Raw genomic sequence first — 26,102 nt, 5'->3', positions numbered from 1 at the left:
GATTTTTCCAATGGCAAGGTCGATGTCAACATCTAAAGCAAGTTTAAATAATTTACAATTTAAATATATTTCTTGTCATCGTGACATTTCCATCATCTCACGCGGAATTTCAAAATTATGTATTTATTGTACGGTCATTTTGATTTGGATTAACAAAAGAAAAGACACGGAAGAGTAACAATGCTAGGCAAAGTGACACCTCTTCTGTTTCTTATGTTGGATTATTTACTTTCATCCCTCAATGTTATAACCAAATTAATTGTTTCATATGAAAATAATAAAGAGATATTTACGACCAAACTAATTTACCCCACTTTTGGACTAATCTATCTACGTAATTATTTCATCCTTTTTAAAAAAAAAGAAAAAAAAAAGAAAATGTATAATCTCAAGGATTTCATGTTGGAGTTGCATTGGGAGAAATGAATACGGTGTTACATCACACCAAATACGAAAAAGGATTTAATACTAGTTGTTTGTGAACAATTTTCAATAAAAATGAATCAGAAATTTTGGTCGTAGCCGAAAACGCTGTCGTATTGTTCAGATGAAATAATTCCAACCAATTTCTGTTTTTCTTTTTTATAAAGAAATTACAAAAATCGGATCGACCGCAGTGCTTTCCCCAATTCCCCCAGGTTCTTCTTCTTCTTCATCATTTGCCAATTTTTGTTTACATAATTGAGTTTCGAGATCGTAAGCGCATCATTAACAACTACTCGAACATCCGATTGGAACTTTTCTTTTCTGCGTTGATTTTCGATAGAATCAGAAAGGTTAACGATGGGCGAGGTTTTCGATGGTTACGAGCGCCAATACTGCGAGCTCTCTGCTAATTTATCGAAGAAGTGCTCGTCCGCCGCCGTACTCGATGGAGGTCTGCTTGAGCCCTAAATTTATCTATTAGTAAACGATGATTTATTGTTTGCTTTCTTTGGTGCCCGTCTAACAATGTTTAAATATTACGTGATGAGGTGTGATTCGTGATACACGATGACTGCAGTTCGATTTCTAACCTACATTTGTGGAGGAATCAACTTGATTTTCTTTTGCCTGTGTTACCTGGCCGCGCGACGATTATAAATTAAGTTGCCCATTGTTAGAATACGATGCAAAGAGATGTTCTTTTGGTATATATGGTCTTTTAGTCTGAGCCAGATTCTGTGTCTAGGAACTCTGGTATTTTTAGTTTGACTTCGATGCAAACTTTTCATTTCCAGCAAATGAATCCTTGTCTCTACTTGTTCTATCCGATGACATTTTGTGTGCGCATGCTTATTTTCTGAGGGGGTGGCGTTGGTAAGTTCTTCATCTCTATGATGTTCATCATTCAACATGTGGATGGATGCTTGCTTTAAGTGATGTTTTTTACCACGTGATTCTTGAAGTTTGACTGCAACATAAGCTGAATGACATAGCAGTAGATGATTTTTATCCCCCATATATGCTTCTTTTTGTTCTTTTTTTACAGCAGTTCAAAATGTGATGTATACTCTTTTTTTTTTTCCTTCTTGCGAGTCTCCCGCTGTTGTCAAAATATGATATCTTTGCAGAACAAAGGAAGCAAAAGATTTTGGAAATAAAAACGGGACTGGATGAGGCTGATTCTTTGGTACACCTTGAATCATTGTCTAAGCTATTTTCTTCCTTTTGTTTTTCTTGGATTTTTTTTCTGAGACTGGATTGACAATGTTTTAGATCCGGAAGATGGATCTTGAGGCCCGTGGTTTGCAACCAAATATAAAGGCAGTTCTTCTTGCAAAGCTGAGAGAATTTAAATCTGATCTGAACAATTTGAAAAGTGAGGTAAAACGAATTGCTTCAACGAACTTAAACCAGGCTGCTCGAGATGAGTTACTGGAGGCAGGGATGGCTGATACATTGACGGTATGTTCGTGTCTTTTAAGGATGCCATCACCCAGTTCCTCTGTTCATTTTCACCTTCTCGGAGTTTTCCCCGCTTTTCACACATAATTTGGCTGACTGAATTTTCAAATGAACAAGTGCTTACCCCACCTTGGTCACGGATGTGTCTCAATTTCTTTAGGGAACCAACAAATTGTAAATTTTTTTCCTGATGTGGCTCTCGGTTTAATGATTTCGTACGCGTTCTCTGCTTTGGCTTTATGGACTAATTTGACATAAACAACACTACTCCCTTCACCAAATTATGTAAATAGAACACGTAATTCCTTTGAAAAAGAAATACTTTAATTTGTAACAAATCATAAGAGGATCAAGCTCTACTCTTCTGTTTTGCTATATGGATATGTGCACGCTCTCATGGTGATGGTCACAGGCATCAGCAAATCAAAGGGAAAGACTGATGATGTCAACTGAAAGATTGAACAATTCCACCAACAGGATCCGAGACAGCAGAAGGGTAATGCTGGAGACAGAAGAGCTCGGTGTGTCTCTTCTTCAAGATTTACATGGACAGCGGCATGCTCTCTTACATGCTAATGATACGGTATTACCTCTTCATTTGCTAACATTAAGATGCAGTTTTTTGCCGTAATTGTTTGGTGGAAAAATAGTTTATTGTGTCCTGGTTCTTATCTGATTTGCCCTTGTCCTTTTCTCGCTTGAAGAAGGCCTAAAATCCCTTTTCCATTTTCTGCACATCAGCACATATTTGTATCTGCCTGAAATATCTAATTCCCAGCTAGTGATGCTGAAGATATGGGGTTTTTAAGTGTTGAATGGATTTAAGTAACATTGACTTTTTCTCGTTCAGATGTATGGCGTGGATGACAATATAAGCAGGAGCAAGAAAATTATGACCAACATATCTAGGAGGATGGACCGAAACAAGTGGGTTATTGGTTCCATAATCGTAGTGCTGGTTATTGCTATTGCTGTGGTTTTATATTTCAAATTTTCCAAGTGAACTGGACCATATTTTTCTTGGAGTCGTGAAGTATATATATGGAGTTTTTTTTTAGTTTATCTTGCCATAATCCAACTACTCTAGAGTTTTAACGCCTTTTCTTGATGTGTTGCTCTTTAATGTCAATGAATTTTATCTTCGGTGTGATTATACTATGAAACTATTCTACTGTAATTTGTATTGTGTTGTAAATTCTAAATTCAAACTCGGGGCTAAATTATCGCACTTCAGATATGTGACCTCTTTTGAGCTTTTGATTGGCAAAAATTAAATTGGTGCGGCCATTTTGTTTTTTTGTCTTTTTATGTTTATAGATAAACAAAATCCCTCGTCTCACTGTCTCGTTTCCTGCTCTCTGCGTGTATATATAATTTATCATAAAAACTTTCCCTTCTTTTCTCCTGCTGTAAAGTGATATAGATGGAACACTTGGAATGGCTAAATCCAAATATACAACAATGCTAGCCCGCGCAGCCTTGTTTAGTTATACAGAGACCAAGTTTGGTTGTTGCATTTGCTGTCTTGTTAACCATTCACTACCACGAGCTACGATGAGTATGTTAGAATACTAAAATTTATATCTACACTGTACGACTTTATTACAATTAGCAAAATATTTTCCTATTAAACTACACCGCATTCATATTTTACTACTTTTATCATATCAATGTAAAAACATTATCCTATTTATTATTCCAGTCTACGCTATATGTTAATGTGTTTGCGTAATGTGTTGAATCTGGAGCCGAAAATTTGGAGTTTGGCCAAGGAGAATACATAGCTTAGTTCATGCAGGAAATTATGCTCATAGTGATATCTCTGTTTTATATCGACGCGTGAGAAGTATTTGAATTTAGCATATGTTGTCCATCAATCATGCTCATCAATATTGGATATACCGTTTAATATACTTCATCATTTCCAAAAAGTAAGCATCGCCTCAATGACGAGCACAAAAATAAATACGATTGATGGATAACATAATAAACCTGTCAATAATAATCTCTCTTTAAAAATAAAAATAAAAATAATAATTTAATGAAAATATTGAGAAGAAATCAGTAATTAAATATGAATTAGTTGAAGTCTAGCAGTAGGTGCCCGTACCAACACTAAATTCAGTTTGATCATAGCTGAGGGACCGATGTAATGGTTAAATACATGTCGTCACCCTCACCTCTAGCTAGCTTCATATGCCTTGTTGGGGGAAATATTATGGCAAAGTTTAGATATTTTAATTTTTACTGAAAATATTTTTTTTGGTTCATCAATTGGTTTAGTTCAGCTGCAAAAAAACAAAAAACAAAAAACGATCATATAGCAATTTTTTCTTTTGCAAGAAAATGGTGAACATTTATTTTTCTATAAAAATTTAAAAATGAGGAAGTATTTGGATGCATATCACCTCTTCAGTTATACCATGAAAAAGAAAAGGCAAAAACCTTATAATATTTATTTGTATGCAGATCATTAAAATTTTAGAACAAGTTATGCATTGAAATATATCTCATTTAATCAAAATAAATAATAGAATTTTCTTCATGCATGACCAGTAGGGAAAAAATGCGTAAAAGACTGCACCCATTTTTGGTGCATTATAATCCTACCACTGCATTTATGGAGGGGGAGAGAACAAGTCAAAGTAGGAGTCATCCCTACTGGCCAGTCGGTGAAAACCACCAGGCCCTCCCTGGATCACTAACTCCTCCCAATCTCTGTGATGCAAATTAATCCGACACCGTAATTTTATAAAACTCCAATTTGCGTGTGATCTCTCGAATCATTGCAACTTCATTTTCTTGTATACAGGCTCCATGCAGCAGCATCAGCAAACTGGTGGCGTATCCGCCGTCGTCTCGATCGAAGGCCATAGGGAGTTAAATACTGCAGGAAGATGCTACTTTGTTATGAGGAATGGATGCTTTGAACTCTCCGATGAAAACCCAGAAGCAGATGTGCTCAGAAGTGCAACAACTTGCACAAATTTCATTCGTGATCGAGGAAACCCTAGCGAAAATTTTAGCAAGAAACCCAAAACTGGGAAGCCAAAAGTATGTTCTAGAGGGCACTGGAAAACTTCAGAAGACGCCAAGCTGAGAGAACTTGTTGCCATGCATGGTCCTCAGAACTGGAACCTCATAGCCGAGAAACTACAAGGAAGATCAGGTGATAATTAACTGAGGAGTAACTGCACGCTAACCTATATATATATATATATATATATATATATATATATATATATATATATATATATACATACAATCATATGTATGTATATGAATCTTTAGCCTGAGTAATGGTTGGTTTGTAGGTAAAAGCTGTAGATTAAGATGGTATAATCAGCTTAACCCAAAGATCAACAGAGGAGCTTTCAGTGAAGAAGAAGAGGAAACACTAATGGAAGCTCAAAGAGAATATGGAAACAAATGGGCCCTGATTTCCAAGCTTTTTCCAGGCAGAACAGATAACGCGGTGAAGAATCACTGGCATGTTGTAACGGCTCGGAAATATAGAGAGTTTTCAAAATCTAGCATGAAAAGAAAACGGAGTACGCCGTCTGCACTATTGATGGATGAATACTCAAAATCTAGTGTTGCACGGACTCCTAGCTTCGTTTCCAGAAAGCATATCGATCCCGGAGTACAGATATTGGAGTCAAGTCATGCCATTCGTCCGCTTTCCAGGTTTCCTGGTAAGGGTTTCACATACCAGCATCAGATGAAACGATCGATATATACTATACAGCATTCACATTGTTAAGAGGAAAACGTACAGGATAGATGGGGCTTGCCATTCTTCTTTCACTATCCCCACTAAACCTTAGATAGCACCCCAGCAGGTCATTTCATGTCGATTTGCATCAATGTATAGTTGATCTGGATTAAGTACCCAATTTCACTCCTCGCTCCATACTGATCTCCGCCTTGATAGATTATATTTTTGTTGATTTAAAGTACGAAATTTTGGTTGAATTGCCCTTTCTTGCAGTAACGTATGTAGATATAGAAAACATGCATGTGTATGGATCGAAATATTTTACCGACGAAATGAATGTTTTGCTGACGACTGGCAGGCTGGGAGGAAAGGCGATGGCCACAGCTCGGAGAAAAGATACAGAACGATATTTCTGTTTCATCATCTAAAATATATTTTGCTCAGGCATCACTGCAGGTTTCAGATGAGTACCAGGAAACATGCCGTTTTCAGAACAGTATTACGGCGACGCCTCTCTTTATAGATTTTCTTGGAGTTGGAACCTCATAATTACCCTATCAAACTTCCCAATTTTACCGAGGAAACATGCTTGCTAAATGATAACTACAGTTAATCAATTGTATTTAAAGAGAGTACGCACTAGCTTAATTGTTACATATCTTTTGCACATTTGTTTTTTTTTTTTTTATATTTTGGACATTTATTTTCTCAGCTGATCTTTGTATCTTTCAAGTAACTTTCAAACTTTCAGTGGTTTGTTTATAAATTTAGTTATTTTTTTTTTAGGTCAGCGATGATTTATTTTATATTAGTATTCTCGTGAGGGAAAAAAACGATTAAAATCAAATATAGTAGATTAAGATTAAATTTTAACTACATACAATTGGTTGAATATACAAAACAGAAATTACAATTTTCTCGATTTATATAACAAAATTTAAGAGGGAGACTAGGCCAATATTATACCTCCTTCCAAGTACAACTACTCAAATCCACGACAAACAGTTGGGTTGAAAAGTATAGATAACAAACTGCTCTTGAAAGAAATTTCGACGAACTTAATGCATAACTCTATCAACATTTTTGTCAATGAATTACTACATCACATCATAATTTACATTCTATGACACATTCATAATAACATATATCCTATAGTACAATCTAACTAGGTTCGATTTGAATTCAGTTTAAAACTAAACTTCTCATACCACAACCTAAATATATATTTTACAAAAAATATGTTTCAGATTCCTAAAAATGGAAGAGATTGAATTTGACTTTCTTGGATGAGAAAAACACTTGGGCTGGATTCCATCGGTTATTTTTACGCATTTCATTTTATTTGCATGATAACATCAATATCCCTATTTTGCGATATCCATTTGTACGCAGAGACGGAAGTATAGGGAAAAAGAGGCTGTTGAAGGATTGCATGATGCTGCTAATCGAATAAATATTACATCAATGAGTGCACTAAGTATGGGGAAATACCGTTTATTCATCAGTCTCTGTGTAAATATCACTTGATTTGGTTCAGGAAACTTGTCCAGAGTAACAACAGATGAAAAATAAAAGAGAATTTACATAAATGAAACTTCTTTCTGCTATATCCAAGACGCTGACCTTTCCAAATAATTACATTGCTCTCACTATTCAAGATCAACTGATAATGTAAAAGAAGTTACGAACCGAGGCACAGAAAATTGATTTGGAAACGAAGAGCTACCTGTTCAAGGCCACAACTTCACCATTGATATTTAGCAGCTAGGCACACTTCCTCGTAATTTTGAGCAGCATTATCCCAACTTAGATCCTGCGTCATGCCACGTTTCTGGAGCCCCTCCCAACTTGTTTTATACTGACGATATGTCAATAAACAGTTTCCCAATGCATTTATCAGTTCATTAGCCTCAGCTCTAGAAAACGTCCAGCCAAGCCCAGATTCCTCATACGGGTTAAATTGCTTAACTGTATCTCTTAATCCACCCACGGCATGCACGACTGGAATTGTTCCATAACGCATCGCATAAAGCTGATTCAGCCCACAAGGCTCAAATCTTGACGGCATAAGGAGTATATCTGCACCGGCAGTTATTCGATGAGCAGTTTTCACAGAGAAACCAACCCACCCTCGAACTCTGTCATTGTACTGTCCCTCGAACTGCCTGAGAAGCTGTTCAAGGTCGGGCCTGCCCGAACCCAACATAACCAGCTGCACATCCTGGCCCATCATCCAAGGAACTGCATCAGCTATCAGATCAACACCTTTTTGTTGATCCAGTCTCCCAATGAAACCAATTAATGGAACATCGACACGGACGGGCAACCTAAGCTCCTTTTGCAATGCTGTCTTGCACTGAGCTTTGCCAGTTTTGAGGGTCTCGATCGAGTAGTTGACATAGTTGTCAGATTTCAGGTGAATATCTAATTCAGGGCTCCACTCTTTTGTGTCAATTCCATTTACAATTCCACGTAGTTTCCAATCATTCTCGTTTATGATCCCGTTGAGACCCCAGCCACCTTCAGAAGTTTTTATCTCCCAAGAATATCCATGACTCACTGTAACTACACGGTCAGCAGTCTTTAGACCTGCAGCGAAGATGTTGAAGTGTTCTCCACCTACTGGATCATATAACTTAAAAAGGTCCACGTAGTGAGGTGGAAGATCCACAAAGGAAAAATCATCCACGGGGCCGCGACCCTGGTTTGTCAATAGATGTACATATGGAGAAAAAGATGTAAAATGTTGGGTAATATTTTCCAATAAAAAATTCATAACTATTGAAAAACCGAAACGGCATCATAAAAATACTAGAGAAGCACCGAGTAGAATGCCATCTTGATAGTTGGAAAGCATGGCTAACAAAATCAGAACAAAATAACACTAAACCCTTTGAATGGAAGCTAAATGCGAGTCTTCTCTAACTTGGCTTCAAATCTTAACAGCCACTACGGTAGAGGCAAGTAACGTGCTACTGTCAATGCACATTTGTTCTTCTGCTGAGCTACCAATTTGAAATTGGTTTTCAGACGTGTAAATCCATTTCCTTAAAAAAAATGCAAAGTTCTCTCCAATAGTTAAAGGTAACTCCACCAATCAAAATTTTCAGGATCATATATGACAACACTTGGGATTAAATTTTTCCGATTGGTGATCAATATTTCAGCATCTAAAGTAGAACTCTTAAGGAGGATATGCGATCCTTGTCTATTTTAGTATGTAGAAAAAACTGGATCAAGACAGAGTCTTGACCTGCCAAAGGCAAAATCAAGCATGACGTTACAAAAATCACTGTTCTAAAAAGAGGCGTCTAGGCGGTAGACAATCACTCACCGCCTCGATTTTTAGGAAATTGGTGGCTCTAGGCGATGCTGGAAAAATCGGCCACCTAGGAGGCTCAAAACCCGCCTAAGCGGGTAACAAACAGCCTATAAGATTCGATTTTTTAAAAAAAATAAAAATACTAATAATTTTTTTAAAAAAAATTGGTTGAACAAATTTATGTTTATTTTGTTGAAATATATGCACATCAACAAGCGTGGTTGAAAAAACGAGGATGAAAATGTTGAAGACATTTATGCATATTTTGACTAATTTTTTGTATTATAATTTTTTTTATTTTTATAATTAATTACATATTTTTAAAAAAACTGCCTAGTGCCTAGCCGCCGTCTACCACCTAGCGCTTTTTAAAAGCTTGACAACAATACAGTACTTCTGTCTTCTAGATCCTAACAAGCAATTCCTCAAGATTATCTATCAGTTTCACCAATGAATGTAGATTGTTTGCATGGGTATTTTCCCATAAATTCAACGATAAAACACATATTTTAGATTCTGTCAAAGGCACAATAAGGATAAAGAAATGTACTAGGAACAAACCTGATGAGCTATGTTGTGAATCACGAGGACAGATCTTGTATATCGCATTAACCCATGGTCCCGGTAATATGCCTTAAGGTATACTGGTAACAAGGCAGTGTGCCAATCATTTGCGATGAAAACCAAATTTCCATCTCCATAGCAGACCCCACCACATGGAACATTCCAAGGAACCTGCAACCACCATGTTTTCCAAATTTATGGCATTTAGCCACCTAAAGTAAACTTATACCGAAAAATGAGGATGTCCACGCCCCGCATTTTCATTTTCGCTTTTAATTAATTGGACCAGTCAGGTTTTATTCTTAAGCATATTTGTCCAAGTAGCATCCTAATCCACTCTTAATTTGAATATTATCCAATGCTACCTCAACAGCAGCTTTGCAAAACAAAACCATGCGCTTCAGAATATCCTGCAAAGACAAGCAAAAATAATATCAATATACCGGAAACCTGAAACTGTCAAAAAAATGATTCTGTATGTATACTGTAGATAAATTGAGATCAAACAACAGAATGCAAAATTTCCAAGATGTGCAGGGTGTTTCATTGTTCGGTAAAATTTGTAAATCTACTTTTTCTGTCAGCATTTTTTATTCATCTTTCATATTTTTGTTTGAACTTCAAACAGTGGCACAATTGTATAAAAGAGGTTTCTGTGGGCTGTTCAAGATCACTGAAAAGACATAAATCTAATAGAAAAGAAAGTAATTTACACTTGTCAAAACAATAAAATTCAAAGTAGTATTGTTTAGCATATAAAGTAGAATCCAAGCCTTATTTCCAACACAGTTGGGAAAAACTACGTAAGGATGACTGATTAAGTAAAATGATGGAGATGAGAAATATTTCATTTTGAAATGCTCAAGTAAAGAGTATATTACAAATGAACTGAACAAGATTAGGTCATATTAACTCCTGAATAGGTCAAATATTTATTGTTCACCATTCTTTTAATCCACGAAATAAACTCATATTATACTGAGTATTTAAATATTTTATTGATGAATAATTTTATTACGCCAAAGTTTCAAGAGCATACAACTTCTGAGTTGTTTCTCCAACTTGTATTGCAAGTTGAGACACATGGCCGGAACCAAAATCTTGGTTCAATGTAGCCAATAACGTAGTATAATTAATAAAGCAAAAAAAAAAGTCATCAGTTAAATTGACAACCATAATTAATGTGTCTTAAGACTCGAACACAAGCTACACACGACTAGGATCGACAGGAAAACGCCGGAAAAATTACGAAGAAAAGCGCGTACAACATCCTTAATCAAAACAAAATATGATAGAAAATATAAACTCTAAAGGCAAAAAATAAGCATAAAGTCATTCCCGACCGCAAAAAGGGCACAAAATTTTAAAAAAATTGAATGATCGACAACACTGATGGAAAAAAATGAACCTAAAATTTGGTGAAATTATGGGTTTTGTCGAAAATATGAAAGATGATAGTAATTAATATGAGTTGGAATGGTTGTTAATCAAAGCCTATTCTGTCCTTGACTTGTGAGAAGAAAGCAATGTAAAAAAGGTTATAGTGTGTCAATCTGCGTAGTAAGAGCTGATAAAAAATTTAAAATTTTGAGCCTAAATTTTCGGTAAAAATTATAAACGAAAAATATAACTTTTTTTTTGGGGTTCGATGTGGGCAGTAAGGCTTGTGATAATAAGTAAAATTTAAAAATTTGGGTCAAAAAATTATAATATATTTTTGTTGTATTTTTGGGCCAGTGTGGGCAGGGCCCATGTTAGCTCTGCCCATGTTGAGATATATTGAAGCAAACCTTCATGCAATATCAACTTGTTTGGATATATATCGATTTGATCAAACATTTTACTCCTTCAAAATCTAAGGCAACTAATAAAGACGTAAAAACCTGTACTGAACCCCTTAATTTATTTACAAGAATGTCCGTAAAACACATCAAGAGATATACTGCATATATGACAGATATCACAGACAAAATTATCTTACCACACGATTTCCTCCATATATATTATTCTCTCTATGGCGAAAAGGTGGACTGTCAATAAAAACAAAATCTACACCATCAATGTAGGCATGGAAGTAAGCCACCTCAAAATCCTGCAAAAATGTCAAATAATATTACACATACTGTCGAAAAATAAATTAAATAATTATTGCCAACCTGGCCATCTACTTGATATCTCTTTCTAACTCCTGAATCCTGAGCTTCAGCATAATGACTGTAGCGAGGTACAATGACCTGTTGCTCAAAAAAACAAAGAGTTAGTAGAAGCCATCAGTCTGAGACCCTTGCCGCTTCACTTAAGAAAATGTCGGAGACGTGACATTTAAGAACTATATGTTCATGAAACCACGTGTTTTAGCCTTCAGATGAATAAACTTTACCTGCAAAGACAGAAAAGGTTCGTCAAATTATTTCACTGATACAAGTGAAGCTTAGAAATTTCAAAAATCACAGCTGCATATAAGAAAACCATAAATTGACAGTGTAGTTCATAATTAGATTTTTTATGATATGGGCAGTCCATGCTTTGTATACTTGCAGAGCAGTTGTAGCACTCACTTTTCTGTGAGTAAAAGTTAATCAAAATTTACCATGACTCTATGTCCACGCCTAGCCAAAGCCTTAGGCAAAGCCCCAGCAACATCTCCAAGCCCACCTAAGGATCATCATTACTTATGATTAGTCTCAAGTCACATCAAATGCGCCATTAGGTGGCCATATTCACGTAAATAAGAATGTCTGAAACCAATTATTCGAGGTGTAGATGACTCAGAGCCTATTTATAGGGAATACATAGGAGCGAAAGCAGTGAGACGAAGTAACTCCAGTTTGTCAATCAAACATGATGGAAGCTTCCTTGCTATTTTTTTTTCTTTTTGTCAGTTGCAAGATTTTATGCTCATAAATCAGGTATTTCACCAACGACCAGTTGGTCCAGTGGTACAACTCTTCCATTTTCTGGAGGGGTTAAAGTTACGAAATCCACATGTAATTCCCTTTTCTTGTGTTCAGAAAAAAATCAGGTTTTCTTCCTTCATAAATTTCATTCTTTACACAATTGAGTTTTTAATGTAATCTACATCTCTTACTTCACATATTCAGCTCATTCCTCAAAAAAATAATTAGATAACAGGAAACAAGCATCAAATGCAAATTAAAATTTTCAGCTATATTTAGCATATATTACAGTGCCTCAATTTGGCTACTCTGTACAAGTTTTCACTACCTACCTTACTTTTTCTACTGTCATTGACTCATTCGTACTATCTTATGCAACTTTTGTTGACATCATGGTAGTTGAATGAACGCCAATTAACTTTTTATTAACCATAATAATATGATACAAAAATTATACCTCGCATTAAACAATTATCAGATTGTAATAATATCATCTAACTTGTAGAGAGTAAAGACTGAAAAGCCTTTTTCCCTGTCAACAATCAGGAGTACCTGTTTTAATCCATGGAGTACATTCTGTAGCAACCAACATTATGTTCATCACATTTGCTCCAGCCAATGAAGGGGGTTTCACAGGTTCATTAGAGGGGTCTTGAACACCAACATTCTCGTCCTCCGGACTTGATTCCTTTAAACCTTTATGTTTTGTATATTTCATGCTTGATGGTATATCAGTTAGAATTGCTGTCTTAGAAGCAGTATCCATCGGCGATTTATTGGAATCTACTTTTGTGGAATGCTTTGAACCAGATAAGATTGTTTCTGCTGTGTTTTTCAACTGTTTGTACCAATCATTGTTTGAGGAAGATTCGGAACTGGGAATGACAGCAGATTTCCACGGAACATAGGGCAATTCCATAGATTTAACGACCCCAGAACCACTGCTTTCCAAGTTTTTCTTAAGATTTGGATCAAAGGAAATATCGTCGCAGGGTAGGCCTTTTTCAGGCTCCTTTGCTTCTGCAAGAGCCATATTAACAAGGAAAAGAAACAAGATGAGTATTTAACTATGAGTGCAATTTCCAAGCAAACTATCTTTTATACTGCTGGTCTTCAGTAACATCATTACCTTCCATAGCAGCAGTATCAAGACCAGAAACCGTAACATCATTCTCCATATAAGGTGGTTCACTGCCCTGTTGATCAATTATACTATCTTTTATCGATGAGATCAATTTCTTTCTTTCAGCAATCTGCGTTGCGGAGTCAAGAAATGCCATTCAACAATTGTTGTTGCAGAGTCAATAGAGAAATGCCATTCAACTATTGTTGTTTTGATCAAATATTTAATCAATATTTGAGTTCATCTAATCAAATACCAACATGCTTTTACAAAGAACGTCAAACCATGGATTGAGTTCTTCTACATCAATAATCAAGCGGCAGAAAACACAACAGACAATAATTATACGAAAAATCACATACTTGGCATGTTAATTCAGAAAGCTGCCCCGATTGGAGTAGGAAAGGAATAGGAGGTTTATGTCCCTCTGGCAGCTTCTTGCTTACTTCTCTAAGTGAAGATAAAAAACTTAATATGGAAGGAAAATGAAAAATAATGGGAAAAGCTACAGTCTTTCTGCCTCCATTTTCATCGTTTTTTAAATAATGCTAATCTTATGGCCCCATCCAAATTGTAGAAAGGTCTCGCTCAATTCTACTTGCCTCCACCCCAAGTAAAAGCATAGCAAAATATCAGCGAGGACTTCAAGAACCAAACGTCCAAGGACAAGCAAAAATATTAACTTTAGAATGAGAACAATATATGTATGTGTGTGTGTGTGTGTGTGTATATATATATATAACCTCCTTTTAACATAAAACGTGACAAGAGATCCATAATGCAAGAACCTGTGCTAAAAGATCTTTCTGCATTGCAAGAACCTTCTTGCTCTTTTCGATTGTAGCCTGCAATGCATCCTCCGGATCATCCACACTCCCACCCCCACCAGTCCCCTCCTGTGTCGCTTTCACGCGCTTCAGAACCCACCTTCTTCGTCTGCCGCTGTGGCCACAGCATGGAGATAATTTGCTTAAATAATATTCTATCGAATTTTGTGAAAGCCCGGTCGACTTGCAATCAACTAAACCCCCGATTTCCACGAAGTTTCTTGGCCTGTATGCCAGCATAGGAATCATGAGTGGATGATGATTCACACAATGGATAACTGCAGAACTGTCAAGACCAGCCGGGAATGATCCCATCAACGCCATTCAACTGCTCGACGATTTGCCACCGGGACAAAAGCAACAGCCTCCAGGATTTGTAAAAAAATCAGTGATCCAGTATGAAATGAAGCCTGCCTACGAAGGAAAATCGGAAGTAAAGAAACAAATCACCGTAACATAGAAGTAGTGTGTAAAACACTATGTAAAAGAAATTGAAGTGAATGGAAAACCGAAATGGAGAGGACTTCAATGGCGGGTTCTGAGGTGTGGGCCTGAACTGAGAGGAGGAGATTGTGTAGGATTTGAGATGGCAAAGATCGCCAGCTTTGCTCTGCTCCAGAATCTGCTTGATATTTATCTGATCACAAGGGAGATCCCGTTATACCCAAAGGCCTATTATACATTTGAACACGCTGCTCAATTATTTTCTTCAAGAATCTATTTACTATGTAACTGAAATCCTTTTTTTAATTATATAATTTTTTAATCTTAGAAAAATGGGAACTTTGATTTGACCAAATCCTCGAATTTTAAGGTAGTCTTTTATAACTACTTAAAAATTTTAATAAAATTACATATACTATTTGATAGGTAATTTTATTATTTATATTTTAAAAGAATGGATACGAAGTTGTATTTTTTGGATGTAATAAATCAAATATACTAGCAATAATTAAAATGGTCCACGTGAAAGATTGGACGTTTTTTAGTGGCCACATAAATAATAAACTTTTTTTATTTCGAAGCCAATGCGAATGGAAAGCATGTGTAATTACGAAAAGTTACGGGAAAGAGCAGTAGTAGGTATGAGAAATTATTGAATTTTTATATTATTTATGAGCTAATCATAAGGTCAATTTTTAAGAGAAAAAAATATTATTTATAAATCATGTTAATACTAGCACAGTTAGCAAATCAAGGCCGTTGGTTGTTGGGTTTTTCCAAGGATAGTGCATCTGCATCAATCCACCACCAGATTTATTGAACACACTACTTTGCTTTTCCTGTTGCAGTTATCCCATTTGTTCTCTTTGTTAAGGCCTAAGGGGACGTCGCTCGAAGAAATTGCCTTTGCAATAACAAAAAAAAGAGATTATTGGGAATTTGAACCCACGCCCTTTCGGACCAGTACCTGAAACTGGCGCCTTAGACCGCTCGGCCATCTTGACTTGTGACAAGGAAGGTTGTTCGCTATTAATTTACCCAATACAAGAACAAAATGAAATTTATCATCACACTTTATTGGTAATAAGCGACCGATGACACGAGACTGAGGATCTATAGTTAATTAAACTAAAACAGGCTTATCCTCGAAAATAAATATAATGCAAGTTCGTGGTAGAATTTAGTAGAAAGCGACATATTTCATGGAAAATCAAGTCTCACCAAGACATGGAAATACAGTCAACACAAACCTATGGATAACAAAAAAACGAAATTTTCATTGATTATATATATTAGCGCACATTAGCACGTACGAGTATGTTCATCACGATCCGCAAAAGCAACAATGGCACTAGAGTCTTTCATCTGAGTAGAAAATAAGGATCAAATTCGGCCCAAGACGAATCATTTACCCTCCATTTTTCGGGAAACTGATAATTAATTTCACCCAAATATTTCTCATGGGATTCGATAAGTACAGAATAAAGGTTGGAGATTAAAGGGTTTCCAAGGAAGGGGTCAAGAGCTTCTCCCAGTGCAGAGATTTCAGATACCGTGGACATGCTATTCTGAGGTTCACCTTTTAAAATGCAGTTTGACAAAGCATAGACTGCAAGCAAATTCGCATAGAGTGGTAAAAAGGTGTCTTTGTAGTTGCCAATACCTCCTATCCAATCGATACGTCCCCGTTTTCCTAGGTTCTGTGTAAATTCTATCAACTGCTGGCAGAATCTGCTTCTCCATTTATGCAAGAGGTCCCAGGCTCCATTCTTGATCCAAGAATTACCCTCTTGAGGCTTTGTAATCGGAATATCTTCTAGCTGCAAGCAACAAATCTGTGAAATTAGCATCTTTTCTTCATGATGATTATCAATCTCCTTGTCAAAAACATGTCTGACAAGGTCGTCTCCTGATGCAACATAATTTGCATTGTTCGCAATGCAAATTATCCAGTAGCAAAGATAATCCGGATAACCAAGCCAGTGACCAAAGACTGTTGAAAGATGCTTGAAGCAAGATTCAATCACTTTCTCAACTTGGCTGGAAGATATACTTGATGGCCCATTGTTGCTCGCTTTTACTGATGAAAGACATTTCTGAACATCTAAAGCAAGTTTCTTTCTAAGCCCAACATCTTCATCTTCAAGAAGCTTAATGCATGTCAGCCATAGATCCAGTATCTTACGCGCATACATTCTGATAGCTTCTGCTGGTTCAAAATGAGGACCTAGATTCTCATCACAGGTTTGGCAGCCAAAAATCAAAGAACCAGATGCCTCAGCATGAAACAGCAAACCAGAAGCTATCATTGATTCTGCAGCTGCCTTTCTCATATTTACAGGCTCTGATGCATCACTGTTTTGTTCTATTAGATCCACAAAATACATTATAGAGTTATAAAAGTCAGAGAATTGTTCGCGTTGATAAGTTTTGCTTAAGTGGCTAGTTTTTATCGTCTCAAACTCAGAAGTTAGAAAGCTAATGCAAAAGCTAGAAATCCGCTTTATGCACATTCCCATACAACAAATAAGTGTTCGACGAGTCTTCGAATGCCTCGTGATCTTAAACATAGAAACCAACCTTTCCCAGAACTGAAAAATTGAGATGCAGTCCATGCGGCAAATATATCTTGGCTCCATGCATTCTTGGTTGTCATCTTGCAACTCCAGCAGGTTCCAACTGTATAGGATTTTTAGAATATAGTGCATGCATTTATGATGTTTCTCTGAAACCAGAAGCTTCAAGAGGGTATCTTGAAGCTTGATATTAGTCAAACAAATAATTATGGCCTCACAAGATGACTGATGCCCACGTTTACCAGATGGTTCTCTTGACTTTAGGAATGAATGGAGCCACTTTAATGTAGCAATTCGCACTTCATATGAAGCATCTGACATTGAGTGAATCAACCTATCCTCAAATCTCGTGAAGGCAACCTCTATTTCTGCTACTCTTGATGAGGTAGAAGCAGGAGAGGAAATTCTTTGAATCATAAGGTCATCGTCAACTACTTCTTTAGATGTATGAAAAACACAATTGAAATAGGAAGTTGCAGCTTGCTTCCGAAGTTCTTGAATAGTTGGATCGAAATAAACATGGCCACTAGCAGTTTCTGAATCTAAGCATTCTGAAGATAACTCCCAGAGGAGATTCCAAATGAGAATGGCACTTTTGCTCCCTTTGCATGTTCTTGCAACACTGAGCATGTTATCAAGTATATTTAATAAGCACCCGTTCAGGGTGGGGCATGGACACCATCGTGGTCTTGCAATCCAAGAGCATGTGGCTAAAACTTTAAACAATTCATGGAGAATTGCATCCTTTTTAGAGGGATCAGATAGGTTTCTACAATTGCTATCAACAAGAGAGTTAAGCTGTAATAGCACTCCATGGATTGAATTGAAATCAGGCTTCATGATGTGGCAGTCTAACTCAGAGGCAATATTGAGCAATACAACTTTCAGCTTCTCATTGGATACTAGACCTGTCAATGCTCTTGATGCAAGCAAACGAATCCGGAAATTGCTTTGGACCGAGCACCTCCGGATGAATGGCATGAAAGGAAAAGGGTCCAAAGCATCTCCATTCTCACTCATGATAGGTGAAGGTTTAAGTCGTGACAAAAGTATCAGCATCGGACACAAGCTTGGATGCACATCATTTTTCAGGTTGAATTCTAACTGTTTAGATGATTCATCCACCAGCAAATCAGTAGCCATTTGCAGTTCATTAAATAAAAAAGAGTGCAATGCAGGGTACCTTGAAAAGTAGAGGAAAAAGATATGAGTCGATCAAGAATCTGTCATATTTTTTACAAAAAAAAAAGAAGAAGTTGTGTTCTCATATAATCTAATATCTTTTTGTCTATGTGGGATTAAATCGTGAATTTCAAGCTATATTTCTATATTCAGAAAACTTCACAAGTTACATTATATGTTTATCACAAAGCTCAAGGATGGCGACGAACCTTTCTCATGAGACACTAAAGTTAATGAGGCAGGTGACGTTGAAAAACAGAAAAAACCATATGAGATGAGGTAGGAGGTCCAGATTAAAAAACGAAAGTATCATGTATCAAATGCCGATGCCATTCTTAATGATAGAAAAAACAAATGAATTATGGTTGATATATCATACCTATGAAAAAATTCTAACCCAGTTAGAGATCGCCTAGCGGATTCTCTCTTCTGAACATTAAGAAATCCAATCATGCGACGTACCAAGGCAGTATATGCGAGACAGGCACTGTTACGGACCTCCCAATATGGTGAAGAGAAAGACCGTATTGACAGTATCAATGCCTCGGCAAAAAACCCTGATGTGTCAGTCGCAAGGTTGGCATCATTAAAAGCGGCCTTGAGAACATTGAAAGCATGCACCGTAGGAACAACACCTTCATCTCGAATCTTTGACATTTCTTTGCCACCATTCATCTTGGGAAGTTGAAGGCTCCCGGTTTCTGGGTTTGACTTCGATGAGAACCCACTGCCAGACTCACCGTTGGAGCTGTTTACTCCAGGAAGTTCAGATAAGGACTTCTGAACTAAATCTATTAGCCAACGGAGTGCCCTAGGCAGTAGTTTCTTTGGCGTTCCCTCAGGCTCGGCAAGAAAAAATGCAATAAATGCTGCAGGTATGCCTGCACTTCTTCTTAACAGGTCATCCACAGTTTGTCCCTTGGAAACGGTTCTTTCCATCAGTTGATCCATCCAAGACTCTGTTAATTTACAAAGTCTGTACATAAAGCAGCAGTATTAGCACATGTACTCAGACTAAAACCCTCAACTCTTGGTGCTCGATATCCCAACTCCTGGCCAAGATGAGGAAGCTAATGAAAACAAAAAAATGTCTCAAAATATAGAATGTCAAGAACAGTTCATCAAAGCCGATATCACCATGAAAATCTTTCACCCTGTATTGTTTGTTTGTTTTTCGATTTTGGAGTTATGGTCAAACAGTGTTTTCAAAACAATAGACGGTAGACAGATGGCTACCTACTGCCTAGCGCTTAGTCGCCTAGACGGTTTTTTAAAATTAATTTTTATACTATTTAGTATTGAGTAACATTGTACATTAATATCTTTAAATTATTTTTTATTTTATTTTTATTTTTGGATATAAAATTATTGTATGATATAAGTGGGGAGAACATGACTAACAAAAAATAAAATGAATTTTTTTAAAAAAATTAGGACATGAAATCATTGTGTAAACTAAGCCAATATCATCATTGTGATCCTCTTACTCAAATACAAAATCACAATCATAAAGTTTTTTTTATTCTAGATCGCAGACGAAAATGAAGATGATGTGTTAAAGCAAGCTAACAAATCATATTTCTTGTTGTACTTTTTTTAGGGCCTATAAAAAATTACCATTCATTTTTAAATTGAATTTTTAATTTAAATTAGAAGACAAAAAAAACTTCAAAAAAAATAAAATAAAAGCCCTAACCGCCAAGCCCTTTTTCTAGGCGATCGGCAGCCACCTAGGCCGATTTTTAGAACAGTGTGATTGAATAAATGTCACGATCATCACCCGATTAACCATAAATGAGTAGGAGCCATAAGTACCAAGTTTTTCAACCCTTCGCAGCTTCAAGAATATTTTCAACAGAACAGATAATAAGAAAATGATCGATAGATAGGATACTAGATTACCAAAAAATATATAAACTTCAACCACTCAACAATTAAGCTATTTAACCAACCGTATATTACTGATTTTAGCTAAATGTGTGACATTCAGATCCAGTTAAATGGATCATTTCATCAAGTACCTCGAGTCATTTGAGCAGAGCAAACGATTGCACAGTGCAGTGAACCCAGCCCTTGTTTTATCAATTGCACCATTATGCTTCATTTTGAGAAGGACCTCTAAGAAATGGTTTCCAATTGTCTCAAGTTGTTTAACATCGAGTATTGCACCAGACGCTGCAATGGACTCACCGTCAATATAACCAGTTATGTTTCTGATTTCATCTGACGTAGGTAAAGGAACTTTTCTAACTACAGTTGCCAAGAGAAGGCTCACCTGGAAAACAAGACAAAATAATAACGAGTTCTCAGCCGGCTCATATATTTCACAGACTAATTGCACATCTACAAGGTGCAAAATACCATTGTAAAAGTCACACATCTCGTTACAAAGTATACATCAATGAAATTTACAACGGTAATGTTTACCTCTTTCATTGCAAGCCAGCAACCAACCATAACAATCTGTTCCGACGAATTGCCTTCCTGGAAAGATTTTGAAGTTTTAACCTCAGACTCTATCTTGATGCCAGATGAATCAGTTTCATCCTGACTATCCAGAAGAAAAGTGTCATCATCCACCATATCTTCCACATCATCGGGTAAGCACAAAGCGTCAGCTGAGACAACCCAAAGGGCCAATGATGTTATTCGCATCACCAACTCCAAAAGCCTTTCTAGTGCATATTTTGTTTCAGATATGCCATGCATAACCATAATAGAATTCCAATCCAGTTCCTCAAATGTGTACCGGAGGGTGAGCAATATACCATGAACAAAACTATTTTTACATGCTTCTGAGAGATTCTCTTCAGCATCCTCCACAGCAACAAGCAGCCAATCAATCAGTGATATTACATAAGTTAACACAGGAGTGTTGGATGTGCAATTCTGAGAGGTCCCATTCGAAAGCTCAGGCTTTGGACAATGTGATACAATATTACATGATGGTCTCAATATCCACCCGAGCTCCAAAACATACTTCCGAAAAAGAAGTCGAAAAATCAGAGCTCCAGCATCACTTTCTCGGACACGCGGGCTACAAACTAACTTTTTAGCCCACGTAATTGCCTCCTGAACGACATCTGGACTGCAAATTCCAGGCAGTGGACTTGGAAAAAAGAGAAGGATATGAAAAGAATTCAACCGCAGCTGATCCCAACTATCAATAACAGATCCAACAAGCAGCAACGTTGAAGTCGGTAAAGTAAAACCCTTACTGTAAGGATACAGATCGGTTTCGGACCAAACAACTTCCTGATTTCCTAGTGAAGTAGGCAACACAGGCCAAACACTTAGCATTATCAATATGAGGTCCATAGCCATTATCTTTCTCTCATATGGAGCAGAAGGATAGCATGAAAAAAACAAGAAACAACTCAACCACTTCATAAAATTCAAAAGATTATTGGCCCTGTGTTCTATTATTTTTTCAGCTTCGGTATATAAACAAACTCCATTGGCATCTGCAGAAACAATAGGCTTCCATGTTCCTTGCTTAAGTTGCCTTTCTAATGAAGTCCGTACACGGGAAAAAAACTTTCTGAACATGCTGTTCCACTTCATTTGGAAAGCAGTTGAACAGCATCTCATGTTTAGGGGAACTGCTCTTCTCATTAGGCTGAGTTCCAATGAAGAAGGAAGACTGGCCGTCTTTGGATTTAAGAATAGAGTTTCGGCTGCATCCATGCGAAGTGACTCGTCTATGTGGGTCAAAGCTAAAACGAACCACATAACAGGGATTTTAACCTCAATGCCTTTGATAGCAATTACACATTGAAAATCGCTATTATCCATATCCAGCACCACTCTTTCAGGGTATAGTGGTGAACCCTCACACCAATCAACGTCTCCTTCCATCAATGCAAGCACCCTGGAAACCTTGAGCAATGAAACCAAAACAGTGACTTGCTGTTCAAATCCTAGAGAAATATCTGCACAAGTGATTTCAGAAGCAAATAAAGGGATGTCACCTCCGTTACCAATACCAATTAACCCAAGCATTGAAAAGACACTGTCCACATCCAGGTCAAGTAGAACTGGCAGCGCATAAGTGTTCAAGTTCGAACGAAGCTTTGCATGCCCCGAAACAAGCCCGTGAAGAAATGGTAGTAAACAGGTACCTCTATATTTTACATATCCACCCTCAACACCGAAAGTACTCCAAAACTCGTCTCTCAAGCACTCAAGGAAACACTTGAGGAATGTTGTAACAGCACAGCACACATCATCATCAATAAATGCCTCGGTGGTTTCAAACAGTAAGTTTGGATTAATGTCTAGAATAGTTTGAGCTCCTAACCTTCGAGTAAGGGCCGCTAAAGGAACATATCTTCCCTTGCAACGAGGTCCCAGACCAAGGAGATCAGAAGCTATCTTCTTCAGGAACAACTTGATGTTTTCGCTACCCTCTGCCCATTTCAGGCAAGACTGGACATCTAAGTAGAGATCAAAGATAAGATGAGCCTGTTTAACAGTTTGACTCAAAGAGTCTTCCAGGTTACACCAGACAATCTTCAATATCCTTGCCCCCATTTCCTCTGGCATTGGCTCGTAATTATCTATGACACCACTGGCATCACTTTGCAGTAATGTCTTTATCTGTTGCAAGCATATTTGCATCACTGTTAATGCATGAAAATTAGAGTGACTATCGACTGGATTTTCTGCGTAGTCACACAATTCTGGCAAAATTTCATCATACAGTATGGTCCTGACAGAATATCCATCGTCGCAAAAGGCTGACCCTCCATTCAAATCAGCATTTGACACAACGAAATGAGTGTCAAGAACAGTTCTTGAAACTGTAGTAAGGATTCCCCTGATCAAGCAAAGTCTACTAAGAGATGAAAACTGAGAAATCTCACGAATTAAATCATCCTCAAATGGGATTTTCCGGACCACATCAGAAAGTTCAATCTTACAATTCAGAATATTATTTTGATGAAAAATAGCTCTCGTGATAAATAGACCAAGTTCATCAGAACTTAAACAAACCTGCAGGGCTGCACACAAACTCACGCCAGCTGACACAAAGCAATCCCTCGAAAAATCCTGTGACTTCAGAATGGTCAAAATAGTCACAAAAGCCATCTCCAGAACACCGAGATTGACCAAACTTGACCCATCAATTATCGTCCCAAACTTCGCTGGGAACCGTTGAAGCATGTAGTACATACATGAAAGTGCCTCCTGGCACTGTTCCATAACGAGCGGAGAAGGTCTTGACCATTCAGTCATCTCTGAAACAACGCTATTCAACCCCAAAACTACATCCAACCCCACAGATACCGCACATTGTTCCACCACTTCAACCAAATACCCCAATTTCGGAGTGCTCATCATCGATAAGGCAACCCGTGAAACACAAAACCTTTTTCCAAATCCGACATCATCCCTGCGACAGTACTGCCCACAAAGCTGCCGAAAACAAGCATCAATCAAAGACCGAAACTTTTTACATTTCGTCAAAGCAGAAGCCAGCGTCCTATGCAAAGGCAACGAATTTTCGAGAAAAAGGATTTCCATATACAGCTTCACCGCACAAGAAACAATATTTTCTTCAGAAGTGGGGTCTGAAAGTAACTTCAAGAATCCAGATGCCACGTTTTTCACATGTTCGAGCTGCGCATAGGTGGAGTTGAGTGAGATCAGGTGTTTCAGTTCTACGAAGAAAGGAGAGCTGGGTGACGTTTGATTCAATGCCTGAATGAAATGTGCTGGGAACACAACAGCGCTGTAAGTGTAACGGTGACGATGCTGCAAGGCCCTCCACTTTGCAGACATAGTTCACGGCGGTAAGAACCCGGCGGCAAGTTTCCAGCGAATTGCAAATATTTGGGGTCCAGATGCTCTGCACTGCAGAGGACAATACGTTTTGCCTTTTGCCTTTTGCTCCAGCTTGGGCTTGCAAAAATACTGGCCCAATTTATATTACTATTAATAAAATACAAATGATTTTTACACAGGGGCATACAAGATTATTGCTCTTATTTTAACATCAAATTTGCAAAATACAAAGAACAAATGAATATTTTGTCACACAAAAGATAATGTACAAAACTAATAGCATCCCAAACATTAACCATAAATCATGACTTAATTTATTTGGAAAATGCATAAAACCTTTAAAAAAATTATGCTAAATCATCTGTTATTTTTCTTAACTGAGATCTCACTTAAGCAAAATAATATTTCAAGTAGCTACACAATAAAGAAAAATAACTACAAAAGTTGTTAAAGCAAAGCAACTAGATAGATTGATAAATGAAGAGATATTCTGTAGTTTTTTTTATAAAAACAACTTTGCAAGGTTCTTGAAAGGTATTAGTGTACACTCCTACCTAGATTTTAGCACTTTCTAGTGCTCTTGTTCTTGTTAAAATAATGATTCCTAACTCTAAATACAATTTTCTCATCATATTCAACCTCATATTTCAAACATGCTATTCAATTTCATAGCAATCTTAGGTTTGAATTCAATATTGAAATATAATCCATTAAGAATATCGGTTGATCAATAAGATTTTCGTCTTCATACACGAACAACATTACAAAACAAATATTGGTTGAGTTGAGGCTGCTAGAACAAATCTAATTAACATATGCATGCAAAAATGGTGTGAACGAATTTCAAACATTTTATACAAAAAATGAGAAATAGAAAAATTGATTTTGTTGCAAGTTAAATATTTGAACTTCTAATGTTGAATCCATGAAGACAATGTATATGAACTGTACAAAAATGTTGTTTCATGTATTTATAATACTTTAGCACAATGATGAAAATGCATAACTACATGACCACAAAAATCAAAGAAACTAATTTGATTTGAGACATAGTCTGTCAACAATTTCATATTATGACCATCACAATTATAATCAAGTTTTGAAAATCTTATAGTTTGTAAGAAATAATCTTTCGTAGTTTCATCAAGAATAGTATAGAGACTGGATTGTTGATTTCTCTTTAGACGTCATTTTCCTAGTAGTTAATATAGATATTCTGGATTGGCTAAAACATACAAAAATAACGGAAGAAAAAAAATGACAATGAATGATTGAAGATGACTGATTAGTTGCACCTCAATACTAAGTAAACCGAAATCTTCAATCTCTAAATCATTAAATGTTAAAATTTTAATATACAAAACTTATAAGACGTGTGGTGCACGGTTAAGAAAATGGAGTGAAATAGAAAGAAACAAAAAACGTAGAGAAAAATTTGGACCCATATTTTTGTAAGCCCGAGTTGAAGCAAAGAAAAAAAAAACATCACAAAATGTGGTTTGATAACACTTGTCCTTTGCATAGCAGAGGATCTGGATACAAATATTTGTGTCAGTGTAGGGCTTATAGTGAGTGAATAGTTGGTTCAATTTGGACTTTTTAAAGATTGGTTAATTAACTAGATAAAAAAAATTATAAGAACTAACGATCAGAGCACATGCATTGTATGTGTGTGACATAAACATAAAACAAATGTTGTTCATAATTACGTTTTCTGAATTGTGGTAAATTTTCGTATTGTTTTATCGAGTATTTTGATAGATATAGTCAAAATA

At 36.7% G+C, this 26,102-nt stretch overlaps 4 protein-coding genes across 10 annotated transcripts; 2 read left to right on the top strand and 2 right to left on the bottom strand.

Annotated features, from left to right (window-relative positions):
- The first annotated feature begins 504 nt into the window (after nt 1–504).
- LOC140836280 (vesicle transport v-SNARE 11-like) lies at nt 505–3,183 on the top strand. Of its 2 annotated transcripts, XM_073201677.1 has the most exons (6): nt 505–638; nt 767–877; nt 1,554–1,612; nt 1,699–1,887; nt 2,300–2,470; nt 2,738–3,183. In XM_073201677.1, the coding sequence occupies exons 2-6, from the start codon at nt 784–786 to the stop codon at nt 2,888–2,890; spliced, it is 666 nt and encodes a 221-aa protein (XP_073057778.1). In that variant the 5' UTR covers nt 505–638; nt 767–783; the 3' UTR covers nt 2,891–3,183. The 2 variants fall into 2 exon arrangements, with proteins under 2 accessions (XP_073057778.1, XP_073057777.1); XM_073201676.1 differs by having other exon boundaries at nt 625–877.
- A 1,307-nt stretch (nt 3,184–4,490) lies between these two features.
- On the top strand, nt 4,491–6,312 carry LOC140835927 (transcription factor MYB117-like). The gene is made up of 3 exons (XM_073201339.1): nt 4,491–5,056; nt 5,202–5,582; nt 5,964–6,312. Exons 1-3 carry the CDS (start codon nt 4,705–4,707, stop codon nt 6,152–6,154), a joined length of 924 nt encoding a protein of 307 aa, XP_073057440.1. The 5' UTR covers nt 4,491–4,704; the 3' UTR covers nt 6,155–6,312.
- Nucleotides 6,313–7,083: 771 nt separating this feature from the next.
- Nucleotides 7,084–15,051, bottom strand: LOC140836278 (granule-bound starch synthase 2, chloroplastic/amyloplastic). 5 transcript variants are annotated; one of them, XM_073201671.1, is made up of 10 exons: nt 14,848–15,051; nt 14,300–14,752; nt 13,518–13,641; nt 12,941–13,408; nt 12,082–12,146; nt 11,648–11,725; nt 11,473–11,583; nt 9,857–9,901; nt 9,489–9,662; nt 7,084–8,306 (listed from the first exon to the last, which is right to left on the bottom strand). In XM_073201671.1, exons 2-10 carry the CDS (start codon nt 14,660–14,662, stop codon nt 7,350–7,352), a joined length of 2,385 nt encoding a protein of 794 aa, XP_073057772.1. In that variant the 5' UTR covers nt 14,663–14,752; nt 14,848–15,051; the 3' UTR covers nt 7,084–7,349. The 5 variants fall into 5 exon arrangements, with proteins under 5 accessions (XP_073057772.1, XP_073057773.1, XP_073057774.1 ...); XM_073201672.1 differs by having other exon boundaries at nt 14,300–14,748; XM_073201673.1 differs by having other exon boundaries at nt 14,863–15,051.
- Nucleotides 15,052–15,965: 914 nt separating this feature from the next.
- Nucleotides 15,966–24,430, bottom strand: LOC140836277 (uncharacterized). Of its 2 annotated transcripts, XM_073201669.1 has the most exons (5): nt 20,968–24,430; nt 20,562–20,815; nt 18,920–19,516; nt 17,363–18,541; nt 16,995–17,147 (listed from the first exon to the last, which is right to left on the bottom strand). In XM_073201669.1, the coding sequence occupies exons 1-5, from the start codon at nt 24,322–24,324 to the stop codon at nt 17,135–17,137; spliced, it is 5,400 nt and encodes a 1,799-aa protein (XP_073057770.1). In that variant the 5' UTR covers nt 24,325–24,430; the 3' UTR covers nt 16,995–17,134. The 2 variants fall into 2 exon arrangements, with proteins under 2 accessions (XP_073057769.1, XP_073057770.1); XM_073201668.1 differs by having other exon boundaries at nt 15,966–18,541.
- Between the last annotated feature and the right edge of the window lie 1,672 nt (nt 24,431–26,102).

The sequence above is a fragment of the Primulina eburnea genome, chromosome 7 (genome assembly GCF_022965805.1).
Source record: "Primulina eburnea isolate SZY01 chromosome 7, ASM2296580v1, whole genome shotgun sequence".
NCBI lineage: Eukaryota > Viridiplantae > Streptophyta > Magnoliopsida > Lamiales > Gesneriaceae > Primulina > Primulina eburnea.
This window is presented reverse-complemented; position numbering and strand designations above follow the sequence as displayed.

Excerpts from the sequence above, each read along its gene's own strand:
- LOC140836280 (XM_073201677.1), top strand. The coding sequence starts at position 784 with ATGGGCGAGGTTTTCGATGGTTACGAGCGCCAATACTGCGAGCTCTCT. Across the intron at positions 878-1,553 it reads CGCCGCCGTACTCGATGGAG|AACAAAGGAAGCAAAAGATT; the intron begins GTCTGCTTGAGC and ends ATATCTTTGCAG. Across the intron at positions 1,613-1,698 it reads TGGATGAGGCTGATTCTTTG|ATCCGGAAGATGGATCTTGA; the intron begins GTACACCTTGAA and ends ACAATGTTTTAG.
- LOC140835927 (XM_073201339.1), top strand. The coding sequence starts at position 4,705 with ATGCAGCAGCATCAGCAAACTGGTGGCGTATCCGCCGTCGTCTCGATC. Across the intron at positions 5,057-5,201 it reads GAAACTACAAGGAAGATCAG|GTAAAAGCTGTAGATTAAGA; the intron begins GTGATAATTAAC and ends GTTGGTTTGTAG. Across the intron at positions 5,583-5,963 it reads TCCGCTTTCCAGGTTTCCTG|GCTGGGAGGAAAGGCGATGG; the intron begins GTAAGGGTTTCA and ends GACGACTGGCAG.
- LOC140836278 (XM_073201670.1), bottom strand. The coding sequence starts at position 14,662 with ATGGCGTTGATGGGATCATTCCCGGCTGGTCTTGACAGTTCTGCAGTT. Across the intron at positions 13,642-14,299 it reads AGAAAGATCTTTTAGCACAG|ATTGCTGAAAGAAAGAAATT; the intron begins GTTCTTGCATTA and ends TCCGCAACGCAG. Across the intron at positions 11,584-11,647 it reads GATATCAAGTAGATGGCCAG|GATTTTGAGGTGGCTTACTT; the intron begins GTTGGCAATAAT and ends ACATTTTTGCAG.
- LOC140836277 (XM_073201668.1), bottom strand. The coding sequence starts at position 24,324 with ATGTCTGCAAAGTGGAGGGCCTTGCAGCATCGTCACCGTTACACTTAC. Across the intron at positions 20,816-20,967 it reads GCTGGCTTGCAATGAAAGAG|GTGAGCCTTCTCTTGGCAAC; the intron begins GTAAACATTACC and ends CTTGTTTTCCAG. Across the intron at positions 18,542-18,919 it reads GGGTTAGAATTTTTTCATAG|GTACCCTGCATTGCACTCTT; the intron begins GTATGATATATC and ends CTACTTTTCAAG.